The sequence below is a fragment of the Triticum aestivum genome, chromosome 6A, assembly GCF_018294505.1.
Source record: "Triticum aestivum cultivar Chinese Spring chromosome 6A, IWGSC CS RefSeq v2.1, whole genome shotgun sequence".
NCBI lineage: Eukaryota > Viridiplantae > Streptophyta > Magnoliopsida > Poales > Poaceae > Triticum > Triticum aestivum.
The window spans coordinates 574,630,322-574,646,572 of NC_057809.1; the positions used below are offsets into that span (position 1 = coordinate 574,630,322).

General features: G+C 44.6%; 1 protein-coding gene across 1 annotated transcript; it reads left to right on the forward strand.

The window, feature by feature from the left end:
• Positions 1-12,888: 12,888 nt before the first annotated feature.
• Positions 12,889-13,815, forward strand: LOC123129722 (agamous-like MADS-box protein AGL29). Its single transcript, XM_044549774.1, has one exon. It carries the CDS (start codon positions 13,054-13,056, stop codon positions 13,813-13,815), a length of 762 nt encoding a protein of 253 aa, XP_044405709.1. The 5' UTR covers positions 12,889-13,053.
• The last annotated feature ends 2,436 nt before the right edge of the window (positions 13,816-16,251 follow it).

The window sequence follows — 16,251 nt, forward strand, 5'->3', positions numbered from 1 at the left end:
AGAACTACGCATAGACCTAGCTCATGATGCCACTGTTGGGGGAACGTTGCAGAAAACAAAAAATTTCCTACGGTTTCACCAAGATCCATCTATGAGTTCATCTAGCAACGAGTGATCGGATGCATCTACATACCTTTGTAGATCGCGAGCGGAAGCGTTCAAAGAACGGGGATAAGGTAGTCGAACACGACGTGATCCAAATCACCGGAGATCCTAGCACTGAACGGACGGCACCTCCGCGTTCAACACACGTACGGTCAGCGTAACGTCTCCTTCTTCTTGATCCAGCAAGAGGGAAGGAGAGGTTGAGGAAGATGGCTCCAGCAGCAGCACGACGGCGTGATGGTGATGGAGCTGCAGTACTCCGTCAGGGCTTCGCCAAGCGCTATGGAGGAGGAGGAGGTGTTGGAGAGGGAGAGGGAGGCACCAAAGGCTAGGGTCAGAAGTCCTCCATCTCCCCACTATATATAGGAGGGCCAAGGGGGGGGGGCGCCGGCCCTAGGAGATCTAATCTCCTAGGGGTGCGGCCAACGGGGAGGAATCCCTCCTCCCCAAGGCACCTAGGAGGTGCCTTCCCCTCCTAGGACTCTTCCTCCCTTGAAACCCTAGGCGCATGGGCCTCTTGGGGCTGGTGCCCTTGGCCCATGTAGGCCAAGGCGCACCCCCTACAGCCCATGTGGCCCCCCGGGACAAGTGGCCCCACCCGGTGGACCCCCGGGACCCTTCCGGTGGTCCCGGTACAATACCGATGACCCCGAAACTTGTCCCGATGCCCGAAATAGTACTTCCTATATATAATTCTTTACCTCCGGACCATTCCGGAACTCCTCGTGACGTCCGGGATCTCATCCGGGACTCCGAACAACATTCGGGTTACTGCATATACATATCCCTACAACCCTAGCGTCACCGAACCTTAAGTGTGTAGACCCTACGGGTTCGGGAGACATGTAGACATGACCGAGATCGCTCTCCGGACAATAACCAACAGCGGGATCTGGATACCCATGTTGGCTCCCACATGCTCCTCGATGATCTCATCGGATGAACCACGATGTCGAGGATTCAAGCAACCCCGTATACAATTCCCTTTGTCAATCGGTATGTTACTTGCCCGAGATTCGATCGTCGGTATCCCAATACCTCGTTCAATCTCGTTACCGGCAAGTCACTTTACTCGTACCGTAATGCATGATCCCGTGACCAGACACTTGGTCACTTTGAGCTCATTATGATGATGCATTACCGAGTGGGCCCAGTGATACCTCTCCGTCATACGGAGTGACAAATCCCAGTCTTGATCCGTGTCAACCCAACAGACACTTTCGGAAATACCCGTAGTATACCTTTATAGTCACCCAGTTACGTTGTGACGTTTGGCACACCCAAAGCACTCCTACGGTATCCGGGAGTTACACGATCTCATGGTCTAAGGAAAAGATACTTGACATTGGAAAACTCCAGCAAACGAACTATACGATCTTATGCTATGTTTAGGATTGGGTCTTGTCCATCACATCATTCTCCTAATGACGTGATCCCGTTATCAATGACATCCAGTGTCCATAGTCAGGAAACCATGACTATCTGTTGATCAACGAGCTAGTCAACTAGAGGCTTACTAGGGACATGTGGGTGTCTATTATTCACACATGTATTACGATTTCCGGATAATACAATTATAGCATGAATAAAGACAATTATCATGAACAAAGAAATATAATAATAATGCTTTTATTATTGCCTCTAGGGCACATTTCCAACAATAATGCTACTTCTGTTGCTGAATGTTCCACTGCTACTGCTGTTGCAATATCTTCAACTGTTGATGTGGTAACTAACCCCTCTGCTGAGGATACCACTGCTATTGCTGATGAGAATGCTAGGTTGAAGACATTGCTTGAAACAGGGATGTACAAAAGTCTTAAAGGACATAAGACATTATGTGATGTCCTCAAGAAGCATATTCTGAACCGAAACCCTAGGAAAGAGGGTGTTGGGTTCGTAAGGAAAATAAATGCAGATGGCTCTTACTGGAAACCTGAGCAGTACCCCAAAACCAAATGGGTTGCTGCAAAGGAACCTTCAGCAGATCCATCCAATTTATCTGGCTTCACTTGTGCTAACCCCATTATCATTGATGAATCCTTTGATGCAAACTATATACTGTTTAAGAATCAGAATGGTGAAGTGTTTGCCAGGTACATTGGTACTAACTGCAGGAATGGACCGCCTATGAAGAAGATCTGGGTTCCAAAAAAGTGGCTGGAAAATCTTCCTGTGAATGTCTTCATGACACCTCACTTGAAGAAGACAAACCTCAGACCAAAGGCTTCATACGGTCCAAAGGCTTCATACAAACAGAGGACTCACCTGAGTCACACTAACGCAAATGTTTTGCAGGGAAACCATACTCAGGCATATGAATATGAGAGTGGTTCATCAAACCGTCATGTTCATATGACCAAAAATTATTCTGCTTATTCTTATGAGTACTATTGTCCACCTGCAAGACTGTTTGCTAAGGCTTCAAAGCCAAAATTCTCAGATGCTGCACTTAGACTTATTGCTTCTAAGCCACCCTTGAAGATGTGGGTGGTTAAGAAGGCTTAACTCTCTTTTGCAGGGAAAGGTCTCCAGCAGAAAACCAAAATCTTCTGACGCTATTGCTGGGGACCTTAAAAAACTTGTAGGGCGCAAGATAAAATGCCCGAATGGCATCATTATGTACTTCGTTCCTGAATCGCATGCTACTCTCCCTATTAGTCCTAATCTGGATCTAAGTTTTCATAACCCACTGGTTCGTCAAATGTTTTTGCTTCACAATTCTCTTCGTGAAGCCTATCCCCCTAACTGCACTGTAGGGTATGACACCAGCGTCTTCAAAGTCTTCAGAATGGATTAGATCCCACTCTTTTTACGAAGACATATGATGGTGAACTGTTTGTGTGCCAAATATATGTGGATGACATTATCTTCGGCTGCACCAATCAGAAGTACAATGAAGAGTTTGGATATATGATGCAAGAGCAATATCAGATGTCCATGATGGGGGAGCTGAAGTTCTTCCTTGGTCTTCAAATACGACAACAACACAATGGCATCTTCATATCTCAAGAGAAGTATCTCAAAGATTGCCTGAAGAAGTTCGGTATGCAAGACTGCAAAGGCTTCACAACACCAGTGCCAGCCAAACATCATCTGGGTCCTGACGACAATGGTAAAGAGTTTGATCAAAAGGTATACCTCTCCATGATTGGTTCTCTACTTTATCTATGTGCATCTAGGCCAGATATTATGCTTAGTGTTTGCATGTGTGCTCGATTTCAAGCGGCACCAAAGGAGTCGCATCACTTAGCTGTGAAGCGAATTCTTCGATATTTGGCTCACACCCCAACTCTAGGATTATGGTATACAAAGGGCTCAGAGTTTGATTTGGTTGGATTCTCGGATGCTGATTATGCTGGTGACAAAGTTGATCACAAGTCTACATCAGGCACATGCCACTTTCTGGGACGATCACTTGTATGTTGGTCTTCAAAGAAGCAGAACTGTGTATCTCTCTCCACTGCTGAATCTGAATACATTGCTGCTGGATCTTGCTGCGCTCAGCTTCTGTGGATGAAGCAAACACTCAAGGACTATGGCATTCATCTGAAGCAAGTGCCACTTTACTGCGACAACGAAAGCGCCATCAAGATTGCCAACAACCCAGTTCAGCACTCGAAGACAAAGCACATTGAAATTCGTCATCACTCTCTCAGAGATCATGTTGTGAAGGAAGACATTGATATCATACACGTCAACACTGAAGAGCAATTGGCAGATATCTTCACCAAGCCCTTGGATGAGAAGAGGTTTTGCAAGTTACGGTGTGAGCTAAATATCTTGGAATCCTCAAATGTCATGTGATCAGGCACACATCCTAACACTTATGCATATTGATGACTTAGTTGTGCGCCACACGAAGTAACGTATATCTTCAATCAATGAAGACATACATTCTAAGTGTGAATACGTTAATGTGGAAATTGACTTCAGAGCGCCACGATAATTGTGCGCCGTGTCTGGGTCTGATACTTCCTATACGGTGGGTAACGCCACCACCAAACGTTCTATTTTGAAGTGTTTCACTCTTGGCGTTACCTTGCAATGTCTTCATATTTGGTTTGGCTTCAATCTTAACATGTCTTCATGATTATCTTCACTACGTTGATTATATAGATATATATATATATACTAATGTTCTGTCCTCTACAGCATTCACTTATAGCTATGTCTTCTTGGTTGAATCTTTTGAACTAAGTGAATGTGATCGGACCCTAATCTCTCTATGCTTTCTATCTCAAATTCTATCTCTTCAAGTCATATGCATTCTATTGAAACTGTCGAATGTCTTCTCTGTGTCCTTGTCAGCAGAAGACACAGAGACAACCTTTAAAACCGTTTTCAATGCTCATTCATCCACAAGAAATCCGGAGAAGTAGGAACGACCGCCCAACAATCCAGGCATGCGTGGGATGTGGAACTGCCCCCAAAATACCGCACGATGGCCACGTGCTACTCAAATGCGAATCGCTAGGGGCACCTGAGTAATAGCGCAGTGCCGCCTCTGCGCCTATAAATTCACACTTACCGCGGTCATTATCTCCTTCTTCCACCCTCGCACGAACCCTAGCGCCACCGCTAGCTCTCGACGACGCTGGCGACAAAGCGCTCCGCTGCCGCAACCTCTCCGACGCCGTCTTCACGCCGATCGCGGACATCGTCCTCTCCGCCGTCGCCGTAGGTGTCTTCCGTCGCCAAGTTAGGGCATGGAGGATTGAACTGCTCGGCATCATCTCCCACTCCGTCTAGCAGTTCCAAGTGTGGTAAATAAAACTTCTTTTTACAGCCCCTGTTGATCTCATGGTTCTGTCACTTTCTACCATAAGAAGTTTCTCTTCACACAAGTTAGATCTTTCAATCTGCATCTCATAACATGCCTAGTATATTCACTTGTGCTTCATGAAGTAGTTAGATTCCTCACTTGTACTGATCTGTGGGTTCGTACAAATCTGGAACCAACTTCTTTTCTATGAGTGAATGTCTTCGCACGATGAGGTCAATGTCTTCTAAACTGATTTATCTTCAAAATCTTCTGAGAATGCATATGACCTCTTCCCCTTCCCTCGCACCTTAATGCTGTCACAGGTACATGTCCGTGGGAGAATCCTTTGGTTCTCATAGTCTGCATTCATTTGCAGAATTCTTACAGCATCACATAAATTCTCCTGAAGCCAGTTCCTGTTGGTCCAGCAAGAAAAAGCCTTTGAAGCCTTTGAACGTCTTGAAGCCTTTCAAGTTAAAGTTTATGGCTTCAGAAACAGCAGCAAGGAAGGAGGGCAGACAGCGACGTGGAGGAACATCCAAAGATCTGCGTGATGAACTGGCAGAAATGTATAAAACAGATCCTGAAGAGAATTATGGTCAGCGCAAGACCCGAATCCAATGGATTCGACGCTATTGGGCAGAACAATGGTTCAAGTACCGCTTCACAACCCAAGAGTATGCTGAGAAGAGTGCCATCAAAAGACCGTGGGGGGACATCTTATTCAAGAACCTTGTACCCAGGACCAGAGATGAAGCAATTGCTCAAGGCTTCTACCCATGCATGGTCCGAGGACCACAGCCTGCTGAAGCACATCCGTCGTCACTACTCTGGTGTCGTGACGACAATCTGTTCAGGCGCAACTTCCAGTTTGCTCAGAACTCAGCGAAGCAGAACAAGAAGAAGTTGGGGTTAGACTTCAACCCTAGTCCCTCCGCACCAAGCGCAGATGGCACACGCGATGCAGAACCCAATATCATCGGTCTGTATGCCAACCTTGAGGGCCTCATCACCCGCATCTTAGTCCAAGGGACTGCCATGAATGACCCTCCAGCTGACTCTGAGTCTGATGAAGCTCTTGCTGTACCGAAGCCAAAGCAGTCGAAGAAGCCAAAAGCTTCAAAGCCGGCCCCTTCGCCAAAAATCTCAAGGGCGAAGCCATTGGCAACTGCACCTCCTGAAGACAGTGTGTAGTCTGAAGACGTCTCCCGCGTCTCCAAGCCCCAGAAGGCCAAGATGCCTCAGCCACACACCGGCAAAGAGCTCACAACTGCTGCCATTCTGCGCAGCGAAGCCATTGATCTGTCAAGTGATGAAGATCTTGGAGATGACACTCTCGAGCAGCTCATCAAGAGCAAAGAAGAAGCTGAAATCTTCAACAATTTGCCTCTCTTTGATGTCGCCATCATCCACAACTTCATCGACGAATGGTTTGCCACACCAAACATCAGCTTCGAAGATCTGCAGCTGCCCGTTGGCCTCAGCGTCGCCTTCCAAGGCGCTATTGCTTCAGAACTTGCAATTGCCCAGTGCATTGTTGAACTGAAGCAGAAAATTGATCATGAAAAGGCTCAGTTCAAGAAGCATATGGCCAAGCTCAGCGTGCAAGAAGTAAAGAGCTTCAAGATCATGTTGCATGAACTAAAGGAAAACTTTCTGAAGAAGCATGCAGAAGCTCAAGGTTCGCGGGAGCGAATGAAGACTCTGGCAGACAGATGTGTGCAGGCCTACAATGAGGCCGAGAAGCGCAAGGCACTTGGGCGTCCCGGCATCGACCCCAGGATGGCCGCGAAGAAGAAGAAGAAGCCTGCTATAGCTGAACCAGAGGCCCCAAGGCAAGAAGCAGTTCCAATTGTCTTCCCAACTACAACGTCTGGCTCGAAGCCAAAGAGCCGGTCAACCGCTTCAGAGCTCAAGAAGACGCGAACTGCAGAGGCTGAAGCCAGGAAGCGGAAACACTCTGAAGCCTCTCCTTCCGCCCCCACTCAGAAGAAGCGAAAAATCAAGAAAGCTCGGGCTGCTCCCACAGAGCCCTTGATGGTTGAACCCCTTTCTGTCATTCACCCTGACGCAGAACGACAACTGACAGTTCATGAGCTTGCTTCCACAGAGGCTCCTGAAGTTGAAGACATACCAGCAGCCGACCCCATCGCTGCTGAAGACATTGATCATCAGGACAATGTACAAGATGATGCAGCCCTTCCTCAGTATGAACACAGCGAACTCATCAGCATTGGTCGTCCTCTGACGCTAATTGCACAAGATGCGTCATGGGCGGATCGCCCTCAAGAGGAAGAAGACTATGAGGCCCAGCCCACTCCAACCCCAAAGGCGTCATCTGCGTTCCGCAGGCTTCACAAAGTTCCAAGGCCTCAAGTCTATGCTGAAGACATTTCGGCTGCATCAGCCGCAGAAGAAGTACCACAAGAGCCCACTCCTCTGCTCCACCAAGAAGCAGTTCTCCAGGAGAACATGCTTGTGACCGACCCTCCAGCTAGTCAAGCGGAGGCTGAAAATATTGAGGCTGCCACAACCAACACTGAAGCCAATGTGGAGCCCTCCCCACCAAAAGCTTTAGAAGACAGCGAAGCTACTGATCCAAACACTTCTGTTCCTGAGTCTGCTGCAGGTCCTCAATTTGATTACCATGTTGAGCACAGGCCTCATGTCCAGAAGCCAGTCCCAAGGCTGCCGAGGTTCCCAGGTCCTGCATCAGCACCTGGCTCCTTTAACATCAATAGCTTCAAGGCAGATAATACGTTCTTCAACAGCTCCAAGAACCCCTATTCAAGGGAAAGGATTTCATCAGATAGGTTCTGGAGCTATCCTCAGCGCAGCTACTATTCATGCATCCTATACAACCAAGGTCGCATCTTCCCGCACAAGCGCCTTGATGTTGAAGCCATTGCTGGTCTGCCCTGTTTAGAGGAAGCGTTGGATTGCTTCAAGCAAGTGGGTCTGCTGCAGTTTGTAACTGATGAAGAGCACTGGAATGAAGAGCTTCTGCTGCAATTCTATGCCACCCTCCACATCAAAGGATACAACAGAGATCCGAAGACTTGGGCCCTGGAGTGGATGACCGGCAATGTCCATCACGAAGCCAATGCATTTGATATCATTGAGCTCACCGGCCTGCCCACTCCTGGCGAATTCTTCGAGGAAGGCTGTCCACTACACACTGAAGCTCTTGAGAGCATATTCCAGAGGCCTGAACCGAATATGAGTCAGATGCTCTCCATGATGAAGCCATTGCCCCACGATGCTCCTTATCCAACAGAGTTCTTCGTTGAAGACTTTGAGTACCTGCCCAGAACCATCTATCACATTATCCGGCGGACTCTCTGGCCTATCAAAGGGCACTCTCCAAATGCCAAGATCGAGGGTGCAATGAAGACTCTGATATTTTGTATCCTTCATGGCAAATGCTTCAACGCACAGGACTTCTTCATACGCCAACTTGCTGCATCAGGCTCAGATTTACTTGGTTTGAAGTTCTATGCTCCTTGGGTAATGAGACTGATCAAGCTTCACTCTGCAATCTCATATCAGCCCTCAGCCCGCAACCATCGGATCTTCTTGCCAGATGTGGATACCTCTGCTGAAGCTATATATCCTGAGCCTGCCAAGCAACCTTTGAGTCTTCAGAATGCAGAACACCAGAGCTTCACTCAAAACGTTGAAGGTGTTGAAGCCATCTCCAGGGTGTATCCTTTGGCTGGCACTACACGTGCACCACACCCTGCTTCAACTGAAGCCACTGACAGTGCCACTGCTTCAAGACCCAAGAAGCGCACTCGTGTTCTCAACGACCGAGAGCTTCTTGTGGCCCTTCATCAAAAGCAGGATAGGCATCATGACTGGTTGAAGAGACAGATGAAAAGCCTCTTGGTGGATGTAAATCGTATCCGAAATCTTGCCACCAAGAATGCTTTCGTTACCCATGAAACCTGTCGTCGTACATGGAAAGGGCTATCAATGATATGTACTGAAGCTGAACTTGAAGAGGATGGCTTCACTGAGCGATTCAAGTTTGACACCACACCTCCTAGAAGGGCTGTGATGCGAAGCACTCCATCTCTTGAAGACTCTGAGTTTTCTTCCTCTGCTGCCACAGTCACTGCCAGAATCTTTGATGAAGAAGACGATGCTACCTCACTGCCACCTGCTTCAGCACCTCCAAGCTCTTCTGCACCGCCAAACAACGCCAACAACCCTACTACTTCATCTACTCCTCAAGGGAATGAGTAGAGGCTCTATGTCTTCAAACCTTTTTGGTCATTACTGACAAAAGGGGGAGAAGCATATGAGATTGATAGTCTTCAAGCGGGTTCATATGGGCGGGTGCCTTATATTTTGCTTCGTGCTTACAACTCTCGTTTTTTTGCTACATTTGGTTCTTACGAGTTGTAACACTTAAACCAGATGGTCGTCTGCTACTTGTTTGCCACCCTGTTATGCGAAGATAAATTCCGCATGTGCGACGATAAATTCCGCACTTATCTCATTCTGCAGACGTCCATTTTCCATTATGCATGTCATTATCTTCATATACTTTCACATGCATAGTGGATTGTCATCATAAGCTGAAGTGGATCTCCACAAGTACAACCTGCCATGTGCATTTGCATTCCAAAAGCAAATTAACTTATATGCACATCTTCAGGGGGAGCCCTTGCAACTTATGAAGACAATTCCTTATCCTTTACAATTTCACAGACTATATTCCCCGTTGAAAACTTCAACTAGTTTGTCATCAATCACCAAAAAGGGGGAGATTGTAAGTGCATCTAGTGCCACCCCTAGTTGGTTTTGGAGTATTGACGACAAACCTAGTTGAGGGACTAATGTGTTTGTGAGAATTGCAGGATAACACAGGTAGAAGTCCCTCATTGATTCGGTTTTACTACCAGAGATGACCCCTAAAAATGTATGAAGACATTGAAGTCAAAGGTGGTATATGAAGATATTCACATTGAAGACTATGACAAAAGAAGACACGTTATGAAGCCAATGGAGCTCGAAGACTTAGATCTTTCGTAGTTCTTTTCTTTGTGTTGAGTCATAGGAACCACCGTACTGTTAAGTGGGGTCCAGGAGAACCAGTCAGAATGACTGAAGTGATGCCTAAACCAAAAACCTATGTCTTCGAGTGAAGACAATGAGAGCGAATCTTGTCCAGAGCCGGACAAGTCAGCTTTGCTTGTAGCCCAAGTAAAGCTGCCATGAGAGTTTGAAATCTGACCGTTGAGACACGTTTTCCTTAGTGACCCAGGGTCATTTCGGACAAATTAGGTCGGGTTGCCAAGTGGCTATAAATAGCCCACCCCCTACAACCATAAACGGTTGGCTGCTCAGATTTCAGTGCACGGCTTTTGTCGTTTGAGAGCAACCCACCTCGAAGCCTTTGAGAGAAAATTCCTAGCGAGGAGAAAGCCCTAACCACCCAGAGCCAGAGTAAATTGGGCATCACTTAAGTCTTCTTGTCTGTGTGATCTGAAGACTTATTACACTTGAGGACTGTGCATCCTCCAGACGGTTAGGCGTTGCGTTCAGAGCATCCAAGAGACATTGTGGATTGCCAGTGAACGAAGTCTGTGAAGGTTTGGGAGTCTACCTTGAAGACTTACCAGAGTGATTGGGCGAGGACTATGTGACCTTAGCTCAAGGAGAATACGGTGAGGACTTGGTGTCCTGAGCTGCGTGTTCAGGACTGGGTGTCCGGGACTGTGTGTCCTAAGGTCTAAATACCTAGCCGCTCCAACCAGACGTACAGTTGTCACATCAACTGGAACTGGTCCAACACATCATTGTCTTCAACGAGTCACTGGTTTCATCTTCACTTCCTTTTACTTACTGTTACTCATTGTGAAGCCATTACATGCCTGCTATATCCTTTGTCTTCACAACGTAACTGTATGATTTGTTTGGCTTCATAACTTCTTCCTACCTGATCCCTTATTACACTGCAGCTACTTGTCATTGTGCTTTCACTCTATTGAATACTTGACCATGGCTTGTCTAGTGCAATCTAACTTCCGCTGCATAGTAATAGGCATATCTCTGCTGTTTGTCTTCATAACTTCCACGTTTTGAAGATTTTCATAAAAATCGCCTATTCACCCCCCTCTAGTCGATATAATGCACTTTTAGTACCGGTGGGCAATCCACCATCCGTTAGTTTCGTCAAGATGCGTGCAGTCTGACTCCGTATAAACTGTAAATCGATTCCCTTTGCTATACCCGGTTAATACAACTGACAGGACTGACACATGTGGGGCCACTGCATGCCTTTTCAGCCTTTCATAGAGAGTTGAGTGCAGAGGAATTATGATGCATGCATGCAATCCCTCTTCCCATACATCTCACATGTATTAATTTTCATCCTCATATTTTGATTGCTTGATATTTTTTCAACCAAATGTCCATTTTTTAAACTTTCTATATATTTGAATTTGTGGTGACAAAGCCTTCAAAACAAGATCAATCTTGGATATATTTGAACTACTTTTTATTTTACATATTTCAACTATCTTTGAAAGCACTTTCATAAAACATAAGAATGTTTTGGTATCTCATAAAAAATATTTCGATCATTTCATTTCAGTTTTTTAAACGCTGGTTTCACTTATTTGGAAAACTGTTTTTAAAAAACATATTTCACTGATTCGGAAAATTGTTTTCACTCTTTACAAACTATATCTCATATAAATTTATTGTTTCACTCATTTGAAAGAATGTAATTTCACTCATTCGAAAATCAGTATTTCGCTAATTTGAAGAAAAGCATTTCACTGAATTGGAGAAATGTTTCCACTCATTACAAAATATGTCTCAAAAACTACTTTTACTGTTTCACTCATTTCAAAAATTATAATTCCACTCATTCCAAAATTGGTATTTCACTAGTTTGAAAAAACACATTTCACTGATTTGGAAAACTGATTCACTCATTACAAAAAAAAATCTCAAAAACTAATGTCACTTTGTATTTATGAAATATCTTGAAACGTATTTCACTCATCACAAAGATCCGTTTCAAACATTGAAATAGACAGTTTCACAAAACAATGGATATATTTCACTTTTTTCAAGTATCTTATTTCTCACATTTCACTCATTCCAGAAAACGCATTACACTCACCCAATTAAAATACTATATTCCACTTATTTCAAAAAATTGATTACACTAATTAGAAAAGATAGATTTCACTCATTTCACTAGTTTTAGAAAAACACATTGTAGTCACTCAATTGAAATAACAATTTCACTTGTTTCAAAGATAGATTTCACTTACTTTTTAAAATGATTGGAAATAATCAGCTTCACATTTTTTTAAATAACAAGTTTCACATATTTTGCACTGAAATATGTTTCATATGCATGAAAAACAATTTCTTTCCCATTTCAAAAAAGTTGGTTTCACTCAATTCAAAGAACTTATTTCACTTATTTCAGAAAACTGATTTCACTCATTTGAAACGTTGAAATTTAATCATGTTTAAATGTATTCAAGATTGATCTTGGCGCCAGGAGTTCAAATATATATAATGTTTCTAAAATGGGATTATAGTTTTAAAGATATGAATAAATGAAATTGACAAATAGAAAATAAAAGGCAGGATTTAATCTCGCATGCGGATGCATGAGAAGAGAGAATGAATCAGGCATGCATCAAGTAATACTTTATCATTGACATGGGCCTGCCATCTGATGTGATGCAATGTTGAATTCGCCATGTTCTTCGGGAATACACTAATATATGTAAGATGTGGGCCAGCAAAGCACACGAATCGCAAAGTGGACGAACAACATATGGTTCACCGGTACATACCGGTAAAAAGAGCTTTGCGCAATCCAAACCCTTGGTGCCCAGCCAGATTTACATTATATAAAAAATTCGTCCAAATTTGAAATATTGAAGGCTGCTGAGATCTTGTCATACGAGTGACAACTCATGAGCAGTGGTGAGTAATAAGAAATTTATTAGAAAATGCATTGCCCGGGATGAGTTGGCATATATACTCCTAGGGAATCTATTTATGTGCATGGCTACAGGCCAACTAAGCACACGCGCGAGCACAGGCATATATAAACACGAGCACCCGAGCCCTAGAGAACAGAAAACAGACCTCCTCTACAAAGAAACACTCTCTGAGAGCACCCGAGCACAAGTATTGGATCGATGTCGATGGCGCCGAAGCGGAAGCTCAGCATGGGGCGGCAGAAGATCGAGATCCGGCGGATCGAGAGCGAGGAGGCGCGCCAGGTGTGCTTCTCCAAGCGCCGGGCGGGGCTGTTCAAGAAGGTGAGCGAGCTGGCCGTGCTCTGCGGCGCCGAGGTGGCCGCCGTCGTCTTCTCCCCGGCCGGCAAGGCCTTCTCCTTCGGCCACCCCTCCGTCGAGGCCATCCTCGACCGCTTCATCCCCTCCGCCGCCGCGCAGGTCGGGGCGGCGGCGGGCCTCGGCGCCGCCGGCGACCGCAACCTCGCGGAGCTGAACCGGCAGTACGGCCAGCTGCGCGAGCAGCTGGAGGCGGAGAAGGCGCGGAAGGACCGCGCGGAGGAGGCCATGGCGGAGGAGCGCGCCAAGGGCAGCCCGGCGGCGGCGTGGCTCGACGCCGACCTGCGCGACCTGGGGGAGGAGGAGCTCATGGCCTTCGCCGCCGCGCTGGCGGACGTGCAGACCGCCGTCTCCGCGCGCGCCAACCAGGTGCTCCAGGAGGCGCTCGACGTCGGCCGCGCCAGGAGCGCCAGCCGCATGCTCCTCGCACCCCCGCCGCCGCAGCAGCAGCTCGCGGGCGGTGGCGGCTTTGAGTTCGCGAACTCCAGGAATGAGATGGAGATGCAGCAGATGTTGATGGCCATGCCGCCACCGCCGGAGTTCGCCGCCACCGGAATGGAGATGGTGCAACAGGGGCTCGGGCAGAACGCCGGCTTCCCCTACTGAGAGAAGAAGAAGAAGAGATCCACACCGAGTCCGATCTGGAGTTCATCATGCCTGCATGCATCAACGTCGTCACAACTCGGCCAGAAAGGGATTGATGGATCAAGTCTTTTGATCCAGGAGCGAGCGACTAGCGGACAGTCGATTTTACATATTTGTTTATGCACATATATAATAAATAAATAAATAAATAAAATGTCCACTCTGGGTCATAAAAACATGTTCATTTACCCTAAAAATTTGCAGTGTCTGTTTACAAAGCTCGCAAATAAATAATATTTTTGAGGGAGCATGTGTTATTTTATTTTTTTAAGAAAATAAGGATTACCCCGGCCTCTACATCAATGTGTTGTTTCATGTAGATAGGGAAATAAAATACGAAGAAGCCCCTTCATAATAGAAACCAGGGCGAAAACTGAACAACTGAGACATCATCCCGACGACAACATAATCAAACCACTAACATCTATCATGACCTCCACTCCAGGAGTTCCTGAGCGAGAGAGCATCAGCAACGCCTTTAGAAATAAATAAATATCATATTTAACAAATTGGCAAACCCATTTAGTTAATTGCCTGTGCAATAGATTCCATTACTGTTAATTAAACATTGATGGATCTAAATTAATGAAAATAAAAGCCTTTCTTTAGTTCTCTCCGCTGACAAGTATGCAAGGATGCACGCAAGAATGTTTTGTGTAAGTTAGTACTCATTCAAAGCAAGTTAAGCTGCTCGATTTGTAAGATCGTGAACAATATGAAGGTGGCCTTAATTTGCTGGGAGATAATTCATAAGAAACATGTTCACCGTCGGATTTTTTATTTCCAGCCCAAATTCTGAATAGTCTACAGAAAATTGAACACAGGTTCAAAGTAGACGCTACATACAATATGAGGTTTATCGAAACGATTGTTGGATGGTTGGCTAGCTTCTATTTTGTTGTCAAAAAATATTACTTTTTCGATTTGCTTGGCTTGCTTTCTTTCCATGCTATTTTATAGCCAATTAAATCCCAACTATCATAGTAGGGTCACATTAACTCCTCCTATTTTTTTCGGATTTGAACTCCTCCTAATTTATTGAAGGACACAATTGCACATAAAAAAATCATAAAACTTAGAAAATCATATGTGAGGTTTGTGCATTGGACCTTAGACAGAATTTTTTGGGGTTTCAAGATATGACATGTTGTGGTTTCTACAAAATAAACAATATGTGATATTAGTTTTTTTCTCACGGGTCACAAATTCTCATATTTCTAAACCGAAAAGTTGTACATACATAATTTACATTGTAAGTTATATATATATATATATATATATATATATATATATATATATATATATATATATATATTCATTTTTAGTTGTCTGGTGCGACTTTGTCCTTCAAGAGAGGCTAAGATGCTCCACATATTGTTGTTCTATCATGGAAACAAATTTAAGGTAAATGAGCCCAAATTAAATGTAAAGGACAACAGAGCCAAGCAAATAGTTTCAGGAGGAAAAACAGGCCTTCAATTTTTTTTAAATGATGCCTCATTTGCACAATACCAATTTAATCTCATTTGATCGATATCTGATTTAATTAATCAAACTGGATTGGGTCAGTTACTGAGCAGAATTAGCCATCAATGCGTCAAACCTAATGGCGGATGGTAAATGACAACATGTTGAGGGAAGAGATTAACTTGCTGCTACCTAGCACTAATTCACGTACATTAAAATGCATATTACTCGATTCTTGATGAGCTACCGTTTCATTTGGAGCTTTTTTTTTTTGAGTGGCTTTCATTTGGAGCTTGGTATAGCCTTTCTTTTGGCGAGGGGTACTTATGAAGTAGTTGTTGGATGACACCTCATGCATGCATGTGCTTAATTTAGCTACGCATTGAAACCAGGTTCTATTTCCTCTTTTTGTTCATATGATCCATTATTTTCTAAGAAAAGAGTGCATTATCAAAAAAAAAGTTCCCCTACTTGTTTTAACGGAACCAAAAAAAAACATGCCTAATGTATAAATCGTACTAAAGTGAGAAATGTTTGAAAACACTTGGCCAAACAAAATGGAAACATATTACTCAAGAAATATCAAGCTAAATATATATAGGCTCGTAGAAAGGAATGTTTGATGAAAAATAAATGCATTCATCCAGGCAAAATAAGCGAGAAACGACGTGAAGCAGAGGATAATTAACACCTAAATAATTAACGGGCTACCATATATTGAGATCAGTAACGCTACATCAATGGTAGGTTTTTACGGGGTGAGACTGATATGTCAAATTGTGATTGGATTTAGGGGGGCCCTAAACCTCCTGTAAGAGGCCCGTGTGTTTAACATATTTGTATTGAGATGATGTTCGGCTAAGTCGAGGATCCAATTATCTGATGCCATCCCATGTAGTAGTGGTATTGTCTCAAAAAAATCTCGTGTTG

Excerpts from the sequence above, each read along its gene's own strand:
- LOC123129722 (XM_044549774.1), top strand. The coding sequence starts at position 13,054 with ATGTCGATGGCGCCGAAGCGGAAGCTCAGCATGGGGCGGCAGAAGATC.